The sequence below is a fragment of the Solanum tuberosum genome, unplaced genomic scaffold (genome assembly GCF_000226075.1).
Source record: "Solanum tuberosum cultivar DM 1-3 516 R44 unplaced genomic scaffold, SolTub_3.0 scf00129, whole genome shotgun sequence".
Classification (NCBI taxonomy): domain Eukaryota; kingdom Viridiplantae; phylum Streptophyta; class Magnoliopsida; order Solanales; family Solanaceae; genus Solanum; species Solanum tuberosum.
In genome coordinates this window covers 672,846-698,044 of record NW_006239057.1, presented here as the reverse complement: position 1 = coordinate 698,044, position 25,199 = coordinate 672,846, and the positions used below count along the sequence as shown (strand labels likewise).

Sequence of the window (25,199 nt, the reverse complement as noted above, 5' to 3'; positions counted from 1 at the left end):
TTAAATATTAAATAGATTTTGAGTTTGGACTCTCTTTAATTTTAAATTTTAATATTATATTATATTTTTTAAATTATTTTTATTTAGCCCACGGGCCGGCCCTACCTATATTTCTCAAGCCCCATAGATCAGCAGGCTTATTCAGGCCGGGCTAAAAAGCCCTTTTCTTAAATGGGCTCCAAAAATCTTAGCCCAGCCCTATTAAATCCCGGGTTAGGCCAGGCCGGCCCAACGGGCCTAGCCCATATTGACGGCTCTACATAAATTGAACGGGATTTGGAAGTGGAAAAGTGGTACTTTAATACTTAGACAAACGTATCCAAGGAATTCACATAATACATGATTAATTGCTTTAAATTAACACATCATGTATTACTTTACCTAACTTTTACAATTCCTATAATTTGTCTTTTCATTTTCTTTAACTTGACTTATCAAATTCTAACACTTTTAAATTAGTAACCAACCTTTTGTTAATATAACAATCAGTAGAATTTGAATAGTTCATTAAGTATTTAAGTGTAGGTTAATAAATACATATTATGTTAAAAGGAATTTCAAAGAACATACAAAAAAAAGACTATATAAAGGTAACAAATGATTTTCATTTCCTTAAATTTTGTTTCTTTAGTTGAGCAGATTTTTTTTAAAAAAATTCTGGCCTTCCTTCTCATTTTCTTTCTTTTCCTTTAAATTTTTCCTTTTGCATGAAATAAGAAAATGGGAGATGGAGAAACATGTAGAGTTGATACATGTTGGAATTGAATAATTGTCATATTAATTTACATGCAACATTCAATATTCATTGGATGATATATGAAGACCATTATCTCCGTATGGAGTGCTAGCAGAAATTCATGAGCTATGAAAAGGAAGAAGTTGATTTCTTTGGAAGACTGATTTTAGAATTTTCATTAATTAATTTATTCTTATAATGTACTGTAATTATAATTGTTTACGGTTATAGATAAATGCTACGTTATTTGTGTATTTGGAGGGAGTTATAAAATGATATCTTATAGTATTTTACTATAAAAATGGGAACTATCAAGTTAAAAATTTGAGAACTACCAAGTTAAAAAGTTTACATCGCTGACATTCATCTTAATTTGTTTGTTATTGTTGATATAGTAGTTGGATATCACAGGTTATATGTCTTCATGGCATCATGTGATTGGTATTGAAAAAAATTATTTCGTAATTTTTTGTATTCTGTAATGTGTCTTCATATGTATCTTCATATTTGAATTTACTGATTCATTTTACTGAAAGAATTAGGAGTATCCGCATCATATATAAATACAGTATCAAACTTTAAAAGGAAAATTTTCTTTTATTTTGATATGATATCATTGAATAAAAACTATTTTAGCTACCACAAAATGTAGGTATCTTCACTTAAATAGTCGGATAGATTTACTATTACTTTTTCTAGCCGGCATATATATATATATATATATATTGATAACACATGATCGTACACATTACAAATGAATTATATATATATATAATATTATATACTCATCGATTTTTTTATAGTTTAATCAATTGGATGAACAACTATTTATGTTAATTCTTCAAAAATAATCTTAGTTGCAAATTTTTGCTACATTTATTTTCAAAACTAAATATGTATGTATTTTTTAAAATATCATTAATATGGGAAACACGCGTAATGCGCGTGCACGGAAAGTAGTTAATTAAATATGTGAGAATTTTGATTAATATCATAACTTAAGTTATATATTTGTTTTTGCCATCTGACTTTTTAAGTCCTTCATGGACTCAACCTAACACATCTAGAATAATTTCTATTGTCAAGTCCTAAACCAATTGGCAAATTTTCAATAATTAAGGTGTGTTTGGTAGGGAGGGAATGATTTTTTGATTAAAAGTTTTATTTTTTTTGTCCAGAAAAATTAGTTTCTTATAGATAAGGAAAAATGTCTTTTATAGAGATTATCGAGAAAATAAATTTTATGAGTAGCATTCTACATTAATTGTCTTATATCAAACCTTAGTCCAATATACCCCTACTCTGATAGTGTTTCAATAGATTATAATAATACCTTTGAGATAATATTTTCTACTTACTTACCAAAACACTAGAAAATAAGTAAGAAAATCACTTCTTTTCCTAAAAAATATTATCAAATGTACCAAACACACCCTTAGTCAAGGTGTCTAGTGTTTCATATAGTCAATAATATCATGCTAACCATTGCTATAGGTATTATGTATGACTTTTAGAATGGTACCATTTTTTACGTCAAATTAATTTAATTATAGTAACATTTATATTACAAAGATACATTTGACACAAGTAATAGTAACTCTCTAGCGGTAGAAGCAAATGCATTTTTTTTTACAAGTTCGGTGTCCAGGTCAGCTTGTTCTTACAACTATTAATATTATCAGGTACTTGCTATCTCCCACCGACACACGCAGGGGCGGAGCTACAACCTAGTAAGGGTGGTCAGATGAACACCCTTCGTTGGAAAATTATATCAGGTATATAGGCAAAATATAGTCTAATATTTGGATATTTATTAATTGAACACTCTTTTAAAAAGCAAAGGCAGATGGTCCAGCGGTAGGCACACTCGTTCACCTGATTGAGTTCTTGGGTTCAATTCCCACTAGCTGTACTTTTTACTACAAATATCTTTTTAAACAAAAAAACAGAAATTTTTGTGCAGGTTACTCATCGCCATCGGTAAAAAAAAATGTTTTGTGTACCCACTACTCTAAAAAAAAATTATCGACTCTTTAAAAGTTGAACACCCTTGGTGAAATTTCTGACTCCGCCACTGGACACATGTACTTTGTTTGCATCATTAGACATCGTTTTAAAGGGACGTATGGGCGCGTATAGACACATATATGCATGTATTTCTGAAAAATAGTAAATGACTAAATGCATGCATAGTAGACTCGTAGCTTTTAAAAAATGATAAATTTTGAAATAGTAAGTAAAACTTTTGAATTCCGGACTGAAGTCCGTGTACAAATTGAATTGTGATAACAGATCGACACTGCTTATGCAAAATCCTTAGTATGCATATTGAATCTAGAAAGTGACATGCTGGTCCATACTTTGAATTGTCAAAATATTACAGCCATGTTAGTACTAGTGTCTCTTATGCAAGACTTCAATTACCTTGCATCCAAGTAATGGATATTCTTGTTTAAACCTAAGAGAAATAACAATAACATACCCAACGTAACCCCACAATTGGAGTCTAGGGAGGGTAGTTTGTTACGAAGCCCTACCCCTTACCTCGAGAAGATAGATAAGTTTTTTTTCCGATAGACTAGTCCTAAGAGAAATAATAACAACAACATCCCCAGGGTAATTCTACAAGTGAGGTTAGGGGAGGGTTGTGTGTACGTAGCCTTACCCTTACCTTGAGATGGTAGAGAAGTTGTTTCCACTTATTAGTCCTAATAGAAATATCTACAAATTTTCCCCAACAATTAATTGCAAGGCTGCCTAACAAATTCCACATTTCATCTAGTCATTTTCACCAAGGAAATTTAGGGGGTGCAGACTTTTCTGCATCTTGTAACAAGGTGTAACATTTTTTCCATTGATTAACTTGACTTATATGTGGAAATTAGAGTAACATAGTATAAAAATTTCACTATAAAATGTGTACGCTTTTCTGCTATTTCATCCACAACTCAATTTCCTTTTCTTTGCCATGGCTTGTACCAAACTACATTTTCCAATTACCGCGACGACTCTGCTGGTGATACTTATATTGGCAACCTTAGATTTCACAGGTACTTAAAAATATCTTTTATATTGACGGTGTGTATAACTTATATCTTTCTAGTTGTCATGATATACATAGATTCATCACGAGCTAATAAATAATATTGTTATACAGGAGCACAAACAGGAGTTTGTTATGGAAGAAATGGGAATGGATTACCATCTCCAGTAGATGTTGTGGCTCTATGCAATCGAAACAATATACGAAGAATGAGAATCTATGATCCTCATCAACCAACTCTCCAAGCCCTTAGAGGTTCGAATATTGAACTCATACTAGGCGTGCCAAATCCTGACCTTCAGAATATCGCGTCTAGCCAAGCTAACGCGAATGCTTGGGTCCAAAACAATGTTAGGAACTATGGTAATGTCAAGTTCAGGTATATAGCTGTTGGAAATGAAGTTAGTCCATTAAATGGTAACGCGCAGTATGTACCTTTCGTGATCAATGCAATGACAAACATTCAAAACGCGATTTCTGGTGCTGGTCTTGGAAACCAGATCAAAGTTTCTACTGCTATTGAAACCGAACTTACTACAGATACTTACCCTCCATCAAGAGGCAAGTTTAAAGACAACGTCCGAGGATATGTTGATCCCATCATCAGATTCTTAGTAGCTAACCGTTCACCTTTACTTGTCAACATATATCCTTACTTTGCAAAAGCAAACAATCAAGCTATTCAGCTTGACTACGCGCTGTTTACATCCCCTGGAGTTGTTGTAAATGATAATGGAAGAGAATACCGCAACCTGTTTGATGCACTCTTAGATGCTACATACTCAGCCCTTGAAAAAGCCGGTGGCTCATCTTTGGATATCGTTGTATCAGAGAGCGGTTGGCCTTCAGCTGGAGCAGGGCAATTGACGTCCATTGACAACGCAAAGACTTACAACAACAACTTGATTAGACATGTGAAAGGAGGGAGTCCGAAAAGACCATCAAAGCCAATTGAAGCATACATTTTCGCGCTGTTGAATGAAGATCTGAAGAGCCCTGAAATTGAGAAACATTTTGGACTGTTTACAGCAAGCAGGCAGCCAAAATACGCGATCAGTTTCAACTAGCTAGACTATGCTAGATAATTAACGGAATAAGAGTTGTCGATCTTCTCTCTTTATAATATGTAGTTGAATAATCGAATCGTTGCTCAACTTGAACGGAGAGCAACCCTTCGCGTGATAACTGATGTGTACTCATCCTACATGCTTATATAAAGCAATTATCTATATCTGAACTTCTTTTCCTCTGAGTGTGTGTCTACTAACTCAGGTCTGAAACTATTTCTCGAAATGTGATTGAATAACCTAAAGAACGTAGTAATTAGCACTTGAAGTCGTCATTGAAAAATTTATAACTCATAACATTCAAAATCTTGGATTGTCTGCCATACCACCACTTCCTCCAATAGATTCAAATCCTTGTAACAAGATGAGAACAACTCTACTTATACTCAAATTAATATTACTTTCTTACGATACGTATAAAGTTCAAACTAGATAAGTAAAAATAAATACAAGGAGTAACAATTACTCGATAATGATTAAAGCGTATACATGTCAAAAAAGAAATATACTAAATGCATAAACAATCCCTTAAACTTTATAATAAATTTCATTTGAACGTTCAAACTAATTTGACGGTACATGTCATTTGGGCGCTCAAACTACAACCTGTTCCAATTAAATATTTGAACACGTGATAAAATATTTCTATTAGATATATTTCCGACTCAAACTTTTGAAACTTTTTGCATATGTTTTCAAGTATCAATTATGTAGATGAAAATATTTAGTTAAAAAACGTTATTATGTGTTTAGATGCTCAATTAAAACGTCGTATAGTTCAAGTGTCACCTTCGGACATTGTCTTATAGCTGACAAAAAAATGAGGAGAACTAAGATCCATTAATCAACCGAGTTTTGAAGACTCGGACTCGGGCCGAGTCATTACCCAACAAATGTCACCGGAACTCAAACCCTTATCGGCGCAAGAATGGGAAAATCTAATCGACGATTACAACCACGGCGGTTCACGGCGGCTCCGGTGGACTTCCATCAACTACGCCGCCGTTCCTCTCCTTGACCTCACACTTTCCTCACTTCTCCGGAAAGATATCCCTCACAATCTCAAACTCCAGCTCCTCATCTTCATCGAAGAGCACTTCAGCACAGACGAAAACGACATCGTTTCACCTAATTTCCTCAGCCGTCTCCTCGAAGCCCTCCGGTCAGTAATCCAATCACCAAACGACGGCGTTTCAACGTCGTTCGCTCTCAAGGAACAGTTTCTTATCTCTTCAACTTCAATTTTCGTCAATTACGTGAGTTATACATCGAATTGTCTCGATTCTAGCTTTGTTACTCCTCTTGAAAGTTTAATTGAGCTTTTGTTGACTATTATTAACCGGCCGAATCATAGCGTTGACCGGCAAACTCGATCAATTGCTTGCGAGTGTTTACGTGAATTAGAAACTGCTTTTCCTTGTTTACTTTCGGAAATTGGATCACATTTGTGGAGTTTGTGCCAAAATGAGCGTACTCATGCTGCCCAAAGCTATGCATTATTGTTATCAACTGTTGTTCATAACATTGCTAGATTAAAACCTACTGTTTCATTCAGTAATTCTTCGACATTGGTTCCGTTTACTGTACCTAGGTTTTTGGTTGATGAAAATGTTAAAAATGGACATTTTCAAGGGGAGTTATCGGATTTGAGTAACAGGGAGTTGAGGAGAGTGGTTGCTTTTTTGCTTGAATGTCCACAGAATTTGACTCCTTGGGGGTTATTGGAGTTCATGGATAAGACATTGCCAGTTGCTGCAGTATTGGATTTGCAGCCATCTTTGTTGAAGGTTCAGTTTTCGGGATTGCTTCATACATATGATCCTTTGCTATGGCATGCATATTTAGTCATGTACTTAAGCTATATGGATTCTTTCGAAGGGCAAGAGATGGAAATTGCGAGTCGACTGTTGTTGTTATCCAAAGAATCCCAGCATCATTTGTTTTTTCGATTGTTGGTGCTGCATTGGTTAGTTGGGTTCATAGGGTTGGTATTGAAGAGGGATTTCGAGAAAAGGAAGAATGTTGTTGATATGAGCTTGAGCTTTTACCCATCGGTGTTTGATCCCCTCGCTTTGAAATCGTTGAAGCTTGACTTGCTTGCCTATTGTTCAGTTTTGATTGATAATGTCAATGGAGTAATGAGTTCAAAAGGCAGTCCACAAATGACTCGGGAAAAGTTATTTGAAGATGGCCTTGTTTGTGTATCAGCTTTTAAATGGTTGCCTCCTTGGAGTATGGAAACTTTTGTGGCATTCCGTGCAATCCATAAGTTTTTGATCGGTCAGACATCTCACTCAGAAAATGATTCTATCTCCAATAAAAGCCTTTTGGAGCCAGCAATCTACCATACTGTGCAGGTACACATACTTTGAACCTGTTGTTCTATTCTTACTTTGAGTCTGTGGCATTGGTTTGACGCATTTGGTGCTTCACTAAAAGGAAAGAGCTTTACATTCTTTTCACTTTGCGTCTCTATGTGCAAACAGTCGCTAGATATTTTCTTCTTTTCCGTTTTACTTGATCTGTTTGAATTTGAAAGTATAGAGGAAAACATATTATTGATGAAAGAAGGTTAGAAGGCTGTAGCATAATAGAGAGGTCTAGAAGATGTACTCCAATGAAAGATAAGAACTTTGGTGAAAAGAATCTGAATACACCGTAACTCTCCAACAATATATAACAAGTTCTTCCTTCAGGCCATCTATAGGTGCCCTGCCACGTGTGTAGCTTTAATGTCTTCCACTTCTTGTCAAAATGCGGATGTTGATTACTTTATCTTGGGAGCTATATCGTAGAGGTGTTATTGGAGTTTGTCTTATAGGAGTTTAGAAATGAATGACAGATGATGCATCTCCTCCTGACTTATCAGTAGTACTGATACTCTACTCTGATTTTGCAATGATGCTCATATATTTTTTGCCTAAATGTTTCTGAAGCTTGACTTATGTTTTGCAGAGAACACTTATAGACTCTTTGTCTGAATATAGAGGATTGGTCCCTGTCATTGTTGGCTTCACAGACCGCTTGTTGACATGTTACAAACATCAATTTTTGGGAGAACGCCTACTTAAGACATTCGATGATAACTTGCTTCCAAAACTCAAGATAGACTACAAATTGGTATCTTACTTCTGTATATTGGAAAGGATTGCTGAGAGTGATAAAGTTTCACCTAGTGGGTTAATAGAGCTCCTTACCAGGTTCATGGTAGTTCTTGTTGAAAAACATGGTCCAGATACAGGATTAAGGTCTTGGAGTCATGGGAGTAAAGTTCTTGGAATTTGTCGAACTATGATCATGCATCACTATAGTTCCAAATTATTTGTTGGGTTGTCTCGTCTTTTATCATTCACTTGTCTTTATTTCCCAGATCTGGAAGTTCGTGATAATGCCAGGTAATACTATGAGAAATATCTCCATCCCATTTCTTACCTCATTCTGTTCGGATGTACACATTGTTTATATCGTCACCTGTTCACCGCAAATGAAAGATGTCAATAACATTGGGAAGCTTGTTCACCATTGAATTTGCACTTTGTAGGATTAACTGGGGAAAATAAACATATTGAGTGTGCAATATACTATTGTTTTCTAACATTTGGTGGTATTTTGCAGAATTTACCTGCGGATGCTGATTTGTGTTCCTGGGAAAAAGCTAAGAGACATTCTAAACAGTGGGGACCAGCTTCCTGGAATTTCTCCATCTACCCATTCCAGCTCTTTCTTCAGTGTTCAGTCTCCTAGACTTTCTCACGACCCTAAGAAATCTAGGAATATTTCGTCCTGCATGCATCTTGAGCGCATTGTGCCATTGTTGGTTAAACAATCTTGGTCTTTGTCCCTGCCAGCCCTGGGATTTGATGCCAAGAAACCTAGTTATATAGAACCCATCAAGGACAACGCGTCCCCAAGTGAGCAAAGTGAGTTTGACAAAATTACTGATGATACAGTGATCTCTGAAGCCAATCGGCACAATCAGCCTCCGGAGCCATTACGTGTGATGGATTCAAAGATTTCACAGATAGTTGAAATCTTGAGGAAGCATTTTTCATTTATTCCTGACTTTAGACACATGCCGGGTGCCAAGATCAAAATATCCTGTACTTTAAGGTTTGAGTCAGAGCCCTTCAGTCGCATTTGGGGAAACAATTTGCCAGCTAATGGAGTCGATACCCTTCCTGCCTTATATGCAACTGTTCTCAGGTTCTCTTCGTCTGCGCCATATGGCCCCATTCCATCATGCCACATTCCTTTTCTTCTAGGTCAACCCCCCAAAGGTTTCTACTCTTTTAGCCAGACGAATTCCCTTGATATTATCCCTGTGGAAGATGTTTCTGAAACTCCTGGAGATGACAAAAGCTTCAAAGCTCCTGTTCTGATTGAATTGGAACCACAGGATCCAATACCTGGTTTTGTTGATGTTTTCATTGAAACGAATGCGGATAATGGTCAGATCATTAGAGGACGGCTGCATAACATTACAGTAGGAATTGAAGATATGTTTCTCAAAGCTATTGTTCCAGAAGACATCCCTGAAGATGCAGAACGTGATTACTACGTGGATCTGTTCAATGCTTTGTGGGAAGCATGTGGCGCTTCAACCAGCACTGGGCGGGAGACATTTGTACTCAAAGGAGGCAAAGGGGTTGTAGCAATCAGTGGTACTCGCTCCGTGAAGTTACTAGAGGTTCCTGTGGCATCTTTGATCCAAGCCGTTGAGCGATCCTTGGCACCTTTTATTGTATGTGTAACCGGTGATTCTCTAACCAACCTCATGAAGGAGGGAGGAGTTATAAGGGACATTACATGGGATGAGATTAACTTGGGTTCCTCTTCCATGGATGATACCATCGCGGAAACCAGTTTAGTTGGGGGACCGCTTTACCTCAAGTACAAGGATGATGAAGATGATGGAGAAGGGGGTTATGTCCAAATTAGTAAGAAAAACCTAGGCATTATTCAGATTTTGATATTCCTTCCACCAAGATTTCATCTCCTTTTTCAGATGGAAGTTTCTAATACTTCTACACTCGTTCGAATTCGAACAGATCACTGGCCATGCCTAGCTTATGTTGATGACTATTTAGAAGCTTTATTTTCCTAAAGAAATTTGTTTTTTTACTCTCCTTATTTCATTGAGAGTCATATTCTTTTTCCCCATTAGTTCACTTTGTGAGCTTGTAATATTTTACTCAATAATAGGTCTGATGTAAATTTGCTCTTCTTTGCAAGAAACTTCTTGGTAAGACTGCAAAGAATGTAAACGCCTTGTATAATGTTTTTGATGAGAGATGAAATTGCAACTTTCTGTTTCTTGTGATAGTGCAAAAGCTCCATGCTCGATCGAATTAATTATCAAAAACAAAAATGCTTTCAATTGAATTATTTTATATTTTCGTGCTATTGTGCATCGTGGAAGGGGGGAGCCTTGGCGTAATTGATAAAGTCATTGTCACGTGATCAGGAGGTTATGGGTTTACTTGTAGAAATGTAGGTAAGGCTGCATAGACCATTGTGGTTCGGTCCAACCCCATACTCTGCACATGGGGAATCAACCTCTTTTGTACTATGATGGCTTGATATATACATGAAAAAGATAAAATTTAGAATTGAAATAAATCTCTCTTACAACAACATACTGTGTGTAATCCCACTAGTAGGGTTTGGGGACGGTGGTGTATACACAACCTTAGCCCTACCTTTGAGAGAGTAGACAGGTTGTTTCTGATAGACGTTGAGCAAAATTTTACAGATTTGTAGAGCACAGCTACATAATAAGTTACTACCAACTTAAGAATACAAGAACATGGAGCAGTGGCTGCTTTTCTCTCCCACCCGTCACCATTATCTGCTTCTTTTCTATCACAAAATTTCTCTTTCTTTCTTCTTTTTTTGCATGAGAGGAGTACAAAGCTATATGTATCATGGGATTTCATGTCGTCTGCTGTTGATGTGAGCACCGATAAATGGTTCAATGTTTCCGTTTAACACAGCAGTAAGGTCAGACAATTGGACGCCCGTCTTCATATCTTCTACCAGTTTGTTTGGATGAAATACATACCTCCTTATCACTTGGTTCCAACTACTAGATATATCACTACTTCTGATGCTAGCCAAGTTTGAGACTCCTTGCTCCCTCATTACAATGAGAAGTTTTGCCTTTAGGCGATTCAGGGCCTTGAGCTTATTTGCGAAACGACTTCTTTCACCTGTAAATAGAAACTCTCATGGTAGAGAGTGGCCCAAAAAAGTTGAGAAAGCAAAAGAGATTTTATATGTGGAAAATAAACATTTATCTTGCACAGGCAAAATGTACTAGTCAGCCACAAATTTAGAGCATATATTCTCCTAAGGCGGCAACACATTTGTGTCGGACACAAATATCTTGGACTGTATCTCACAGCTATCAGAAAATCAATGGAATATGAATATAAGACAGTATTTCCAGCACCTATCATGAATCTGTCAACCATGTGATAGCATACAATCTACTGCAGAATCTTGAAACACAACCTTTTTTTCTCCAAAATGTGATGTATCACTTTTATGTGCAGTATGACTTTTGAATGACCAAGGGACAAGAATGCGCCCAACATTCAAGCAACTCTTTTGAGTTCACTTAACGACACACTTAAATATGGTGTCCACGTGATTACAATGATATGTAACAACTTATATGTATTATATAGACTTATTATGTTCTATTGGGTGCCCCATAGACATTTAACTCGTTTGCTTGTTGAAAATGTATCCAATTCTGTAACTGGAGACAAACCATAGAAGAAGTTTCCTTGTCATGCTATATCTCATACCCTTTGAGAACAGTGCTTCTTGACATATAATTCTTCAGTTCTCATTGTTCTAAGTCTAACCTCAGAGAAAGGAAAATCAACAGAGTTGCAAGGTAATTTCCTTCAAAGTATTTTTTAAAAAGAACTTCTGCATGCATCAGTATCTATTAGAGTCTCTATAGCAGTCTGTATGACTGCTTAACTTCTCTACGATCAGCAGGACAGACTGCAAAAGTTTATTTTTCTTTCCTAGTCGACTACTTATTATAGTAATGAACATTCGACTTAAAAACTAAAAGACAACTCTCCAGGCGATACTGCCTAACTTCTGCACTCAGCAACAATTGTTGGGACGGACTTTCGTGGATATTCAGATCCATAGACACACCAAATAAATTTTTCTACACACATACAAATATAGAGAAGATTATGTGTGTATGTAGAAACCTTAAACAGATCATTGTGCAAAAACATCAAAGTACTATGAATCACCTATAGTGACAATGATACTCAACTCAAATCACCCATTATTACCTGTTGACCGGACTTGCAATCCTGTTGGAATGTGCTGAATGGTGAGTGAAGGTGAAGTCCTGCCCTGTTCCTCTTCATACGATGTTGTAATTTCTAGATCGTTTTCATCAATTTGGAGGTCAGGGGATGATTCAAGAAAAAGAGGAATAACATTGATCGCAGCAGCTCCATCCTGCACAATCCATTAAGATTAACCTGTAAATTTTATCATTTTGATGAACATCTAAGAGGATACAAGTAGCCAGATAGACCGTTGTGTTAATGTAAGGTACATAATGATTGCTCGACAAAACATGTGTCGAATCATCATCCTTCATTAGTCGGTTAATACTTCAAAAGTTTAAAGTTCTTGTCTTCCCAATAGTTTAAAGGAATTTCAGTATTCATTTTAAAGTTCCCCTCTTTCCTGACATATAAAGTCTCTGTGACATCATCACGTAAGGAGCTCTTTCTTCGCAAAAGCAATACCTCATCATGAAAATCGATGGCCGAGTGATTTGAATTCCATGTTCTAGGAAAATGGAAGGGGGTTATTTTATCTTAGTGCAAGTTTGGTAATAGGAAGAGATCAGTGTACTTTGCGTCATATGTTTGTTTTCACTCCTTATTCTACTGAGTACTGACTATTGTTAACTCATAAGTCACCCCTTATTCTACTGACTATTGAACTGCATCGAAGCATGGTAAATTTAAGATTGTTTCATAAATCATCAAGTTCTATAAGTTCTATACTACTTCCACTCAAAACTTGATGTACTTTATTTTATCTATGCAATAATACACACCATGATAATTATTATATCTTCTCCTTTTCAGTTAAATGTTGGACAATCACAGTTTCCTTCATAACATTAATAGGTAGTAGTCACATTTTATGACCTGAAATAGATTACAGAGAATTTTTCAACTAACGGTCAGCGGTTGTGATTTATTCACTTCAGATAAACTAAACTCTAAGCAGAATGCATCACTGAGATTTAAGACGACACATGAAAAATGTTCTCCTCTTAAAAGGCCAACAAGAATATGTCTAATGACTCTCATAGAACACATAACTCAAAGGATTGAGTAGGAAATAGGAAACTATTGGAATATTATAATTCACATAATCAACTGATAGCGACAGGGGAGAACTAAATTTGAGCTAAGAGTCCTCAGATTCATACCTTTAAAAGATCAAATTTACCTTCAGAACTTCCATTCATGCAATGGATTCCTCTTTCTCCTGAAAGATAGCCGTATGCTGACTTGAATTCTAACTCAATCATCACATATTTGATACCACCACTCTCTGAATCTTGTTTCTCAACTATCCTCGCCTTATGACCTTGTTTTTCTGCCCATTTGATATACATTCTTGTGAGTTTTTCTGCCCAAATCTGGATCAAAGTGGATAAGTCTAACAGTGAGAAACAGTACCAGAGTCTTGCCTAGAATGAAATTTCTAAGGAAATAAAGCTACATCAGCTTGAAGAAAACCCATCTCTTCGACTTTGAATAAGTAGAATAAATAGATGTTCATGAGCAGCTTGAAGACGAGTTGCTAGGAGTAGAAGGCTAGTAGACCTACTTCCTAATCTCAACTATAAACCTTATCAGGCATCAGGTCTACAAACTACTACCTCCTTTCCGAAATTCGATGTTTTCCATAAAGAACAAAAAAATTGGAAGTTCAGAATCATTTCCATGTAAAATAAGTTTCTCACAGTCGAAATTTAAATCTTTTTGGGAGAAGAATCTATGGTGCAGATTGACTATTAACTTTATGGTTGAGATGAGTATATAAGTGAACAGTAATAAGGAGCAAGGGCACTGATAATACAAATATAACCCCCTTCCCTCCTTGCAACTTCAAATGCAGGGAACTCATCATGAAAGTTCCACTTCTTATACCTACCTAATAGCATGTTTATATCTCAGAACACTCATTGGCCTACTTTTTTCACCTGAGATGCATATGGACCTTTACTATTGACTCTGCAAGTACATGCGGCAATATAGCAAGAGATCACAGGTGAATACCTGCGAGTAAATGCCCTCGTTTCCAGATTCAATGGTCACACATGCTCCCTCCATATCATATGGCTCCCTGAGAAGTTTGGACATTTCATACTTATCTAATGTCTTATTCACACTGACACAAGCTGTATACGCCTGCTTTAAAAAGTCATAGTTGATAGAATCCATTCCTGCTAGTTCCGTAATCAGCTTAGCTTCTTCAGCCTGCAGAAGCACACTCAATGGAATAAAATTTGAGTTTTATGGTTTTCCCTTTTAAGTCTTAAATAACTAGGCAATAAACATATGCTGACAAGTGAGAATTAGCTTTGGGTTATCTTGCATGATACCTTGTATCTAAGGTCTTTGAGGGCATCAACCGCTTTGGCGCTTTCAGCTAATTGCACAAGGTCTTCATTTGACTTGGCTACGTCATCCCACAAATCATATTCACGAATAATTTCTTCCTGCTTGAGGCGTCTTGCTTCTTCAAATTCTAGTGCTGTTGGTGCCAACATTTCAGCACGGAGTACCAAATCTTCAATCTTCCTTTTCAAAGCAAATGTGCCTACATCATGAGACCATCCATACCTCAAAAAATTAACAGAATATTACTTACTATACACGCATTCGATGCCAAGATTTTATAGCAGTATCTTGATGCTGTGTATAATTTTTCTAATGGTGAGTCGATTTAGGAACATGAATATGTTGAGGATTCTAACTTGATTGTGTTGCATTCACATGCTTCTTGACAAAGATTCTTCTCAGCTATTTAGTGTTTCTTCCCTTTAAATTGTCCACTTTCCCATGCTATCTTCTCTAGACAACACTTTAAAAAGCATTAAGACCTGTTAAGGAAGATCTCCTGGTGTGTGAAAAAGGAAAAATAAATGCATGTACTTCATTTCCCCTTGTGGATAAGGGCATTTTCACAAAGGAATTAAAAAATTCCGCACTTATCATCTAAAGCTACTTTTGAACTACCTTGCACTACTTTTGCCTCTACAAGTTAAATTCTCCTTATGTCAAGGGGATTCAAATTAGCCTTCTCTCAATATATTTCAAGAAATATCTTTTCCTATGCATAATTATGCAACGATTGGTTGTGACTCCGCTGCTGTGTGCACTGCCTACACCCTAGTCACGCCTTACCATTTCCTTCTCAATTCTTTCTTATTTTTGGAAGGGGAGCCTTGGAGCAATGTATGTCACGAGTTTGAGCCATGGAAGCAGCCACTAATACTTGCATTAGGGTAGGTTGTCTTCATCACACGCTTGGGGTGCCGGCCCTTCCCCGGACCCTGCTAACGCGGGATGATTTGTGCAACGGGCTGCCCTTTACCCTCATTCTTATTTACAGTTTACTAAGCACTTCAGAAGGTTCCATCTTTCTGTAAGTTAGCCTGCTTAATTGTCCCTCACTATCTCACTGAGCTTTCTCTGTATCCATTCTCTCAGTCTCAAACACTAGTCTTTGCACACTACTGGTAATACTTCAAATTTATACCTCAACACCTCGCACAAAATAATCCATAACCCAAAAGAAGTTAAATTCATCTAAAAGTTAATAAAGCAAGGACAAGTAAACTTATTTATTTTATGTTTACAATCACCTCACTGACGAACCTTCTTAAAAGAATCACGAAGACTGATAATGAAGTTAAAATTTCAGCTCAACTTAGCAACCACCTCATTCTAAAAACTTAGAGTTAATGATCAAAAACACACCCGAATTATCACTTTTTCACGAGTTTCGTAGCTCAACTATCCATTATTCTATTTACCTATCTAAACTATCACTCCCTTTGTATTAAAACACACCTCAATACTTAGTTAGCCAAATCTTTGTTCCCAATCGACAACAGACGCATGTAGACCCACTCAATTCATGAATTTCATACCTCAACTATCCATTATTCTCTTTACCTGTTTAAATTAGCATTCTCTTTGTATTAAAACACACCTCAATGCTGAGTCGGGCAAATACTTATTCCCAATAGACAACAGGGCACACGTAGGCCAACTCTGCATCTTAGTGTATTTTTTATACAAACGGAGTGATAATTAAGGTAGGAAACTCTCGAAAAATTAACAGTTTAGATAGCTAAATAGAACAATAGTTGAACTACGAGAGTCGTGCGAAAGAGTGATACTTTAGGAGTATTAACTCAAACTTAAACTATTAAAGATGGTAGTAACCTTTTTTTTTTTGTTGATTTTACTTGATATTTCTGGAACAAGAACACAAGCAGAGAAGAGAAGAAACAAACCAAGCTCTTTGTAGAATCTGTTCTTGTCATCGATGTGCTGATTATTATGAGCTCGAATTCGAAAAGTAGCTGTCTTTGAGCTTCGAAGGTTCAATGGAGAAGACGAACAAGTAGCTTCTGTCCGTACAGAAAAAGGGTCAGCAGCCATTTTAGCCATACTGGTAGTAGACTGGTGGTGGATAAAATGTTTCTTGATTTTCCGGCCGCCGCGAAGAACACGGGCTTTGGGAAATGGAGAGTGGTGCAGGGGCTGTGCGCGTTCCACATTCCTGTTTTTATATTTTTCTATGGTCTAATTAGCCTTATTTTGTCCTCTAATTTTTTATGAAAAAGAAAAATATCCCCAATATTATTATAACAACAACTAATCTTATGAGAGTGATCGGAAAAGGGTGGTGTATATGCAGTTTTATTAGTATCTTGTGAAATATAGAGATGATGTTTTTCGATAAACTCAATATTATTGTCTGAAATACGTTGTTTTGAGCAAATATTTGAAATATAAATTCTTCTCTAGATATTTTGAAACTACGTATATCATTTTCCAAAAAATTGACGTTATGATTAGTTTTAAATTGTTATAACAAGATGGATGTGCTACTAAAAAGTGTGTGTTTGGTACAGAGAAATATCTTTCTCGAAAATTATTTTTCAGGAAAAATACTTTTTTTTTAAACTAGAGGTTTTCATACTTTTTTTATTTTGGTAAGTAAGTAAAAAATAATATTTTAATAATATCTATATATAATCTAAGCAAATAGAATTATGATGGTAGTGATGATTGTGTAAGGAGCAGGCAATCGAGTAAAATGTCACTTATGAAACTTGTGTTTCTTATTTCCACGGAGAGAGTTCATTTTTCTTGCCCTAAAGAGCTATCATTATTTTCAGTAAATACAATTTAATTTTTGTCAACTTTCTTTTCCAGCCAAAAGTATTACCTAGAAGTACTTCAATTCAATTTCTATATTCTTGTTTTGAGCAATGGTAAAGTGTTCGAACTACGAAATCAATGATGCTTGCTCAAGGTAGATTGCACCGAAACCTGTGTGAACGTGGAATGCATCATGCACCGGACTGTCCTTTTATTTTTGGGAACTTTGTGCCCCTGCAGAAGTGTGTAGTGAAGGCATTATTCAATTAAGTATCAAGAGTTTGAGACAATTGATCAAATTGTACTGGCTTGAAAATGATTGTCAAACAGCAGAAATTTGAAGTTGCTAATAATACAAGCATCATGTACTAGTTTTGAACACCAAGATCTCTGTATCTAATGATCTCGACGCCCAAGTAGTCAACAGGCCCTTGGACGGCCACATGAGGCTTTCCAACTTGAACGCGAACAGCAGATACCTGTGGATACTTGGTGAGGGTTGTCGATGCTATAAGCTGAGCCACAGATTCTAGCAGATTTTTAGGTGACCCCTCCATAACCTCTTTCACTATTCTGCCAATCCATAGATTTAAAAGATAGAATCAATGAATGATCACGCCAAAACAAGCATACGTGCCTAGCTAGAAAATTGATCCGCGAAATGTTTATTCTTAAAGACTGCTAAGACAAGAAAAGCAACTGTAACTTACAAGCAAACACAGTCCAGGAGATCAGTTAGCGCCAATAGGAAAATTACCTTGTATCAGTGATTGAGCTACTGGAATTTCGGGTGTTTCTTATTACCACACACTGACAAGAGATTTACTCGAGTAATCAGGATCCAGGCCACTAGATCCCGCCCTCGGGTGGAAATGAACTCCTCTAAGATAAATAATAATAAGGCAATAGTCCATTTTTTCCTCAAGAAAGTATAAGATTACGAGAGCCTCTAGCGGTGGCATCAAAATTCCAATGTATGATGGAATATCCAAAAAACAACATAGCATCAAGAATCTGCTTCAGTATGCTCTCGAAAATGTTTCAAATGAGTCAAGTTCTTATTACGAGAACTTATAAAATCATTAGTCCTTTTACAGTTGTTTATAACCCAATTTAACTTTGGTGAAACTGCTCAATCCTCGTATGTTTTCTATCCGGTGAAAAGAGTATTATTTAAACGGACCTCTGAGCTAAAGAACCTTGTTACAGAAATATTCAAGATGTTTCATTTATTAAGCTATGAAATAAAGTTCTTTCTGTTCGTTCATCTCAACTATCAAAAATGCAAAATGAACAAACTCGAAAGCATCACTCACCGGTATATATCAGTATAACTTAGAGTATCGGACAAGCAGTCAGATTCACCAGCAGGTCGAAGATCCATCCAAGCATCAACATCTACCAGGAACTTCTGACCAAGCTTCCTTTCCTCTTGCTTCACCCCATGGTATCCATGAAACTTTAAACCCCTCAGCACAAGTTTGTCTCCTTTTGGCATGTCCATGTGACCTGTCATCAGATACTCATAAAAGAAGTCGTTACAGGGGATTCTTCATTCACAGGGGCTCGAACCGGATACCAGATGGTTATACAAAAAAAAATCCTCATAAATATTGCAAACTAAAGTAGGTCATGTGATCAATTAAGTCCTAGCAATTTGATCCTATGGAGGTAACAAAATGACTAAACAAGGACACATTCATCACTCTTCTATTACTTCTGAACGCAGGTTATTGATGCAAAGACTGAGGAATACAGACATCAAGCATAACTACGGAGAGCAAAATAGGTTAGCAGACCTTCTTGCTAAGGAGGAGCAAAGAAGAAACTTTTTGATAAGCTAAGTACTTTGGTAGTTCCTTCAAGCTAAGTATTTTGCAAATGACGCAGTATGTGTAGACATTCTAGAAACTACTTTCAAAAGACTAATTTGGTTTACATCAATGAACTATCAAGGATCTCTAGCGCTACCCTTAACTTGTAAACTTTGTCAAGTACATATATCTATCCAATTAACCAAAAAAATATGGTTCTTTAAACATCTTTCAACAGCTTTGCCTTCATGAAGTTGAAATAGATGAAGTCTTGCAAATAATTGGTCCACTCATGAGATCCTACTAGTTATCTCCAGCAATATTACAACAACATACCCAGTGTAATCCTGCAAAGTGGCGGAGCCAGGATTTTCATTTAGGGGTTTCAAACTCTAAAAAAGTAAACACATGAACTAGCGGAAGGTAATTCGACATCTACTATATGTAGATAAAAAAAAATATTAACCCCACCTACCTATAAGAGGTAGAGAGACTATTTTCGATAGACCCTCCGCTCAACCAAACTCTAGCAATAGTACATTCTGGAAAAAAACCATAACTTCTGTTTGGTCCTTAAATTTTAACCAGTACATCTGATAGAAAATTCCTTTTTGCTGCTCTACATTAAATTCTTATTATGCAGTCATAAAGATTCTACCTTTACATGCTTATATATCAAAATCAATTGAATATTTCAAACCCCAAACTATTTTTGAACAATTAAATGATTTCAGAGACCCAAATTAGTTTAGAATAAGATCAAATCAGCTCAAGAAAGAACAAATAATAATGAAAGGCTAAAGCTTTAGCACTTACCGGAGCTGGGTTTTACGACGACTGGTTAATGGTCGGCGAACAGCCGGAAAGCCGCCGGAATCTGAATAATAATTTTGATTGGAAGTTTTCCGGGCTTCTGAATATCGAAAATGAGTACAAATATCTTTTGTGTGTTTTATTTTGCATATTTTGTAGTGTTATCTTTTAATAATAAATCTCATAATTAAATTTACACTTTTCAAATCACTATCTTTAAAATATTGTATCAAAATATAGAAAGAAAATAAATAAATTTACTCATTTACTTTCAAATAGGTAAATTTTGAAATTACACTTTCAAGTTATGATTAGACTTGAGAAATAATAAAAAAAACTTATTTCGAAGATACGCTTAGATAAACATAGATATATATTCAAATTTTGTATTCAATCATTTTAATAAAAATTCTAGCTACATCATGACCGACTAATAATTTGTTTGCAAATTTGTTTGATTTTTTAAACACAATTATTAAGGTCTGTATTCTACCCATGAAATACTTTGAGAAAAGATGGAAACTTACTTATTCTAATACTCCATTGATCACGTTTTAATTACCATGCCACTATAGGGAACCAAATAATTAAGGTGTAAATCATTTAAAATTGGTTTGTAAACACTAGCATACAAATTCCACTAATCAAATCCTAATATATGTCCCTTTCTCATCTTGTTTTAATACACTGAATTCAGACCCAAATTGCCAATTTTTAAATTGTCCACTAGCTCTTGGGTCCAGCACACAAGTGGCTTAATCATACTGTATCAAACACTAACCCAGCTTTCCATCTTTTATTATACCCTCACCGTTTTAATTTGTATATCTTGTTAAGATCATAAGATTAAAAAGTGTTTTCGTACCTTCTATATATTTTTAATTTAAAAGTCATTTTTACTTTCTTGCGAATTGAAGGGGGAATATGTCATTTGATTAGGAATGGAATTGACCGTTTGCATGAAAACATACTACTTTTTCTAGTGCCATCTTTTTTCTACTTTTATGGTGCTGATAACTTGGCCACACAAGTAATGCATCTTTTAAACGAATATATAGGCAGGATAAAGCATCTTATTCCACTATTTTTTGGCCGTTCATGTCAACATTTAACAAAATAACATTATTGTGAATGGCTATGAGTTTAAATCTTGAATTTGCCTTTATATCCAGACCATATGCTGGGATCATAAAGGATGTGAGGGACATGTTCTTGCAAACATGGGCAAAGCCACTTAAAGGCGAAGGTTGATCCAACGCACACCCTACACTGAAAAATTATATTGTAACACACCCTTCTTCAAAGTTTCTGACTCCGTTACTACTTGCAAATAGCACAATTATGCTACACAAGAGTAAAATCTTAGGTCCAAATTTATATTATGGGAAAAAAAAAAGTAGAGCAAACTAAATGACCACCATAATTCACATCATTGCTATTTGGAGAAATGAAGCTCAAAAGCTGCTCTTTTTTTCAATTTTGTTCAACTGGTTTTTACAAATTTTTTTCACTTTTACAGTGCTGTTGTTTACAAGAAGTTAAGCTAAAGAAAGGATATCAGACTATGAACAAGGCTAGATACAAGAGTGTGCCACCTACCTTGCTCTATACAAAGGTTACATGAAACTAAAACTTAAAGAGACTTTCTAAACTGCTGCAAACTAACAACTGACTTCTGAAAGTAAAACCAAGAGACTGGGAATTCAACGAGGCTGCTGGATGCTGCGGAAACTGTTCCTCGGGCTCACAATCTTGGATGCCTTCTCAAAGTATTTGGGTGGCCCAATGGGGGATCTTGGAGAACTCAATGTTCTTATCAGTGCATCAGATGGTAAACCTGTTAATCAAGTGGGTAGAGTTTATAAGGAAATCATCATTTAAGAAAAACAGTAACAACCATAGTGAACACCAAAAATAATCACAACTAAGACCAGGCATGTAGGAATTTTCCCATCTTGTTTCAACATGCTCACACAAACTCTGACACCGGCAGGGATTCATCCCCGGACTTGTATTGTTTATAGTATAAAGATCTAATTGACCAAAGGTTCCTCACTTTTTTCGGTTTTTCCAGACAGGTTCTGCACTAAAACTTCAGCAAACCATGCAAACCGAACATTATCTTTGTGCTAACTGTAGGTAATTACAAGACATAGACAGATTGTGCATACCATATTGTGGCATCGCATTGACACCATAGAGAGATGACTTGATTCCTTGTTGCCCATTTTCGGAAGATTGAAGAAATTCCTCAAACTGAGCTTCCATGTTCAAGATGTCCTCATCAACATTGAGATCAATATTTTCAGGAAGCAAATCAGCAACATCATTACCAGCACCATATTCCTCTCCCTGGTTCTGGCTCATCCAATAGTCATGGAACCATGTTGAAGTTGTCACCAAATTCCACCATTCCGGTGAAAAATCCTCTACCTGGCGCACAAATGAAGGAACAAAGAGAGGCGCATTTGGATTCAATGTTGATCTTCCTCCAGAAACTAGTGCCATATTGCTTTTTCAAAATTGATGCCTGAAGTTGTTCGATGAAACAAAAAACACGTTAGAGCATGACATACCGAATATGACCATATTTAGTACGTCAAGTTTCAACTTCAATATTAAAATCACCCACAGAACTAAAGTAGAAGTTTTTCCTGGCCTAATAAACCAAATTCATGAGCAAATTTATCAAAGTATGGTAACTGAACACTACAGAAAAGGAAAATTATCATTCTTGAGAACATAGAAATCCCGAATTATCTGGTCTCACACGGATAAAACTCCAACCAAACTTCAACAGTATCCTTTCTAATCTCTCAGCAATGATTCTATCTAGCATCTGTTACTACACAGTCAAAACCATAGCGCCACAGACATGAGGTAAACTCCTCATACCTATGTTGCTCGGACTCTCCAAAAATAATGGCACACCGTGTCGGATCCTTCAAAAAACCCAAACACTACCTTTGAACGATCAGACACGCAGCCATCAACATTTTTGAAGAGTCCAAGCAACATAACCTCATACCACAATTACTAGCCTTCTTCTACTGCAATTTCAACTCGCTACTCCAAACCCTAACTCATACAAATCAAAAACCTTTACCTTTCCACAGCCAAACATGCTCCTCTATCAATCTTCCAGATAAACTAACAATAATTAACCTCACTTTCTCCAAAAACACCTCGATCCTTGACAGATCTACTCAAAACCATAGTCTTCACTATTTCATCAACAAAAAAGTACACGATATTGACGCAAATTGACTTCAGAAATCAATCTCAAACTACCCAACAAACAACACATATCACAATTAATCACAATTTTCAAACATATTCATCTATCAGCATACATAATTCATCAAAAACAAAAGCTAACAACATATCCATTAAAAAAATGTAAAAAAATATTTTAAAAAAACTAGATATGATTCAACAGATTGACAAATTGGAAGCGAGAAAAGTACTTGAAAGCTTGAAAGAAGCTTTAATGGCGAGTTTACAGTACCTTTTATCAGATTTAAGTTCTTCAGCTACAGAGACGATCTCGTACACGTATGAAATCTTATCTGCAGTTGAAGTCTTATATTTATAGGCAGGAATACCGAGCCTATTAGGTTTGGAACCGAACTTGAGGTTAGAATGACCGAACCAGTCCACTGATTGACCTTCGAGAATACTTAAATAATTCTAATTAAAATATTGCAGATATTCTTTTATTGCCAAATAGATATTATTAATAGCAAACCGGCACCTCCGGTCAATTTTCCATAAACCGGTTAATATCCCAACTAGTAAATATCCTTTTTTTTTTGTTTCAAATTCGTATTGGAGCTCAACTAATTCGAATTTACGCCTCGTAGAGCCTCATTTAGGCGAAACCTTTCTATTAGGATTTTTTTCATATCCAAACTCAAATTTGAGATCTCTAATTAAGAAATAAACAATCTATTGCGTCATTTTGAGCGATATATATTACCCATCAATTTTTGTCATTTGAGAAAACTATTGAAAACCCTCCTAAATTTGACTTGAACGGTTGGAAAATTCAAACAAAAACTTCTTTCTAGTTAACTAACTGAACTTTAATACATCTTCATCTTGATATATGGGTGAAATACATCCTTAAATTCTCGTCAAAGTTCAAGGTATTTTCAATTTTTATTAAGAGTCTGACGCTCGTAGCCTCGTACAAGAGTTTAAAGAATGTGTTTATGGCTATCAATAGTTCAAAGACAAAACTAACAATTTACATCAAATTTAGAAGTGTTTTTAATATTTTTCTCTCGAATCGTATATCTACCGACTACAAACAAACAGACAAAACAAGCAGCCGGTAAAAAAAAGCGTGTATACAGGTGTTAGTAATTGACTTGATATGAAATTTCTTGTAGGGACCATTTAACGGTGATGGATCCTTTTCATAATTGTGTGTAGGCCCAACATTGTTTTATTATAAACGGTTGATTGATGAGAGTGTTTTGATCAGACGGTGGAGAATTATTGGAGTAGTTATGATGATGTATTCAAATGAATGGTTTAGTGGGACCCATTGTTTAGCTAAAATCCCCTGTAATCCGCGTCGTGCACATGGTATGCCCACCCACCCACCTAAATATTCATAGAAATTCCAAATGAATGAATAATTTAGGTAGAGGATAGTTTAACCTTTTTATAACGACTTCGTTTATCTGAATATCATTTTTTTTTAGATATATCGTGATATGAAGTTTTGAACGTGGCTTTAAATGATAACACAATTGCTAAATGCTTTGTAAAGTTGAGTATAATATGTTCACTTTATTTTCGATTTGAGGAAGAAAGCTAAAGAAATAAAAGAATCGTCAAAAATACCAAACTAAGGAATTCATGGTGATGAGAGTTAAAGAAACAATAATAATATATCTAGTATAATATCATAAGTGAGTTTTGATGAAAATAGAATATATACCAATTTTACTCCTAATTTATAAGAATAGAGAGGTTGTTTACGATGGTCAAGGATACGAAAAGAAATGAAAAAGGTGAAAGTTAGTGAGAAAAAGACTATATTGTTTGTTTCTTTGGATGGGCTTTGTGATTAGTTATGGGCCAGGAGGCCCAGGACCAATGAGCTAGTTAGGAACTGGGCCAAGAACTAAGTCCAATGAATCAGTTGGGCCAAGTCCAGGCTTAGCTCAATATTACATGTTTATATGTCCTTTTTTTTCAAAAGTATTTAACTTATAGTCACTGTTAACGAACTTCAAACTTGCG

The 25,199-nt window shown here is 35.8% G+C and overlaps 5 protein-coding genes across 6 annotated transcripts; 2 read left to right on the top strand and 3 right to left on the bottom strand.

Moving 5' to 3' along the window:
* The first annotated feature begins 3,704 nt into the window (after positions 1 to 3,704).
* LOC102605428 (glucan endo-1,3-beta-glucosidase, acidic isoform PR-Q'-like) lies at positions 3,705 to 4,846 on the top strand. The gene is given in 2 exon segments (NM_001318700.1): positions 3,705 to 3,786; positions 3,894 to 4,846. Coding segments are annotated over 2 exon segments (1,035 nt in total).
* Positions 4,847 to 5,667: 821 nt separating this feature from the next.
* On the top strand, positions 5,668 to 10,166 carry LOC102605092 (uncharacterized). The gene is made up of 3 exons (XM_006351226.2): positions 5,668 to 7,203; positions 7,802 to 8,241; positions 8,462 to 10,166. Exons 1-3 carry the CDS (start codon positions 5,740 to 5,742, stop codon positions 9,948 to 9,950), a joined length of 3,393 nt encoding a protein of 1,130 aa, XP_006351288.1. The 5' UTR covers positions 5,668 to 5,739; the 3' UTR covers positions 9,951 to 10,166.
* Positions 10,167 to 10,422: 256 nt separating this feature from the next.
* LOC102604754 (peptide chain release factor PrfB3, chloroplastic) lies at positions 10,423 to 16,747 on the bottom strand. Its single transcript, XM_006351225.2, has 6 exons — positions 16,443 to 16,747; positions 14,520 to 14,737; positions 14,194 to 14,394; positions 13,338 to 13,550; positions 12,172 to 12,343; positions 10,423 to 11,055 (listed from the first exon to the last, which is right to left on the bottom strand). The coding sequence occupies exons 1-6, from the start codon at positions 16,597 to 16,599 to the stop codon at positions 10,769 to 10,771; spliced, it is 1,248 nt and encodes a 415-aa protein (XP_006351287.1). The 5' UTR covers positions 16,600 to 16,747; the 3' UTR covers positions 10,423 to 10,768.
* Positions 16,748 to 17,561: 814 nt separating this feature from the next.
* On the bottom strand, positions 17,562 to 20,218 carry LOC102604418 (dihydroneopterin aldolase 1-like). 2 transcript variants are annotated; one of them, XM_006351224.2, is made up of 3 exons: positions 19,947 to 20,218; positions 18,633 to 18,825; positions 17,562 to 17,889 (listed from the first exon to the last, which is right to left on the bottom strand). In XM_006351224.2, the coding sequence occupies exons 2-3, from the start codon at positions 18,818 to 18,820 to the stop codon at positions 17,685 to 17,687; spliced, it is 393 nt and encodes a 130-aa protein (XP_006351286.1). In that variant the 5' UTR covers positions 18,821 to 18,825; positions 19,947 to 20,218; the 3' UTR covers positions 17,562 to 17,684. The 2 variants fall into 2 exon arrangements, with proteins under 2 accessions (XP_006351286.1, XP_015165910.1); XM_015310424.1 differs by having other exon boundaries at positions 18,633 to 18,829; positions 19,947 to 20,141.
* A 1,163-nt stretch (positions 20,219 to 21,381) lies between these two features.
* On the bottom strand, positions 21,382 to 23,552 carry LOC102604076 (protein EARLY RESPONSIVE TO DEHYDRATION 15). Its single transcript, XM_006351223.2, has 3 exons — positions 23,452 to 23,552; positions 22,115 to 22,473; positions 21,382 to 21,780 (listed from the first exon to the last, which is right to left on the bottom strand). The coding sequence occupies exons 2-3, from the start codon at positions 22,449 to 22,451 to the stop codon at positions 21,647 to 21,649; spliced, it is 471 nt and encodes a 156-aa protein (XP_006351285.1). The 5' UTR covers positions 22,452 to 22,473; positions 23,452 to 23,552; the 3' UTR covers positions 21,382 to 21,646.
* Between the last annotated feature and the right edge of the window lie 1,647 nt (positions 23,553 to 25,199).

Excerpts from the sequence above, each read along its gene's own strand:
- LOC102604076 (XM_006351223.2), bottom strand. The coding sequence starts at position 22,451 with ATGGCACTAGTTTCTGGAGGAAGATCAACATTGAATCCAAATGCGCCT. Across the intron at positions 21,781-22,114 it reads CAATGCGATGCCACAATATG|GTTTACCATCTGATGCACTG; the intron begins GTATGCACAATC and ends CTTGATTAACAG.
- LOC102604754 (XM_006351225.2), bottom strand. The coding sequence starts at position 16,599 with ATGGCTAAAATGGCTGCTGACCCTTTTTCTGTACGGACAGAAGCTACT. Across the intron at positions 14,395-14,519 it reads TCAAAGACCTTAGATACAAG|GCTGAAGAAGCTAAGCTGAT; the intron begins GTATCATGCAAG and ends GTGCTTCTGCAG. Across the intron at positions 13,551-14,193 it reads ACGAGGGCATTTACTCGCAG|ATTTGGGCAGAAAAACTCAC; the intron begins GTATTCACCTGT and ends ACTTTGATCCAG.
- LOC102605092 (XM_006351226.2), top strand. The coding sequence starts at position 5,740 with ATGTCACCGGAACTCAAACCCTTATCGGCGCAAGAATGGGAAAATCTA. Across the intron at positions 7,204-7,801 it reads CAATCTACCATACTGTGCAG|AGAACACTTATAGACTCTTT; the intron begins GTACACATACTT and ends TATGTTTTGCAG. Across the intron at positions 8,242-8,461 it reads GAAGTTCGTGATAATGCCAG|AATTTACCTGCGGATGCTGA; the intron begins GTAATACTATGA and ends GGTATTTTGCAG.
- LOC102604418 (XM_006351224.2), bottom strand. The coding sequence starts at position 18,820 with ATGGACATGCCAAAAGGAGACAAACTTGTGCTGAGGGGTTTAAAGTTT. Across the intron at positions 17,890-18,632 it reads AGTTATACTGATATATACCG|AATAGTGAAAGAGGTTATGG; the intron begins GTGAGTGATGCT and ends ATGGATTGGCAG.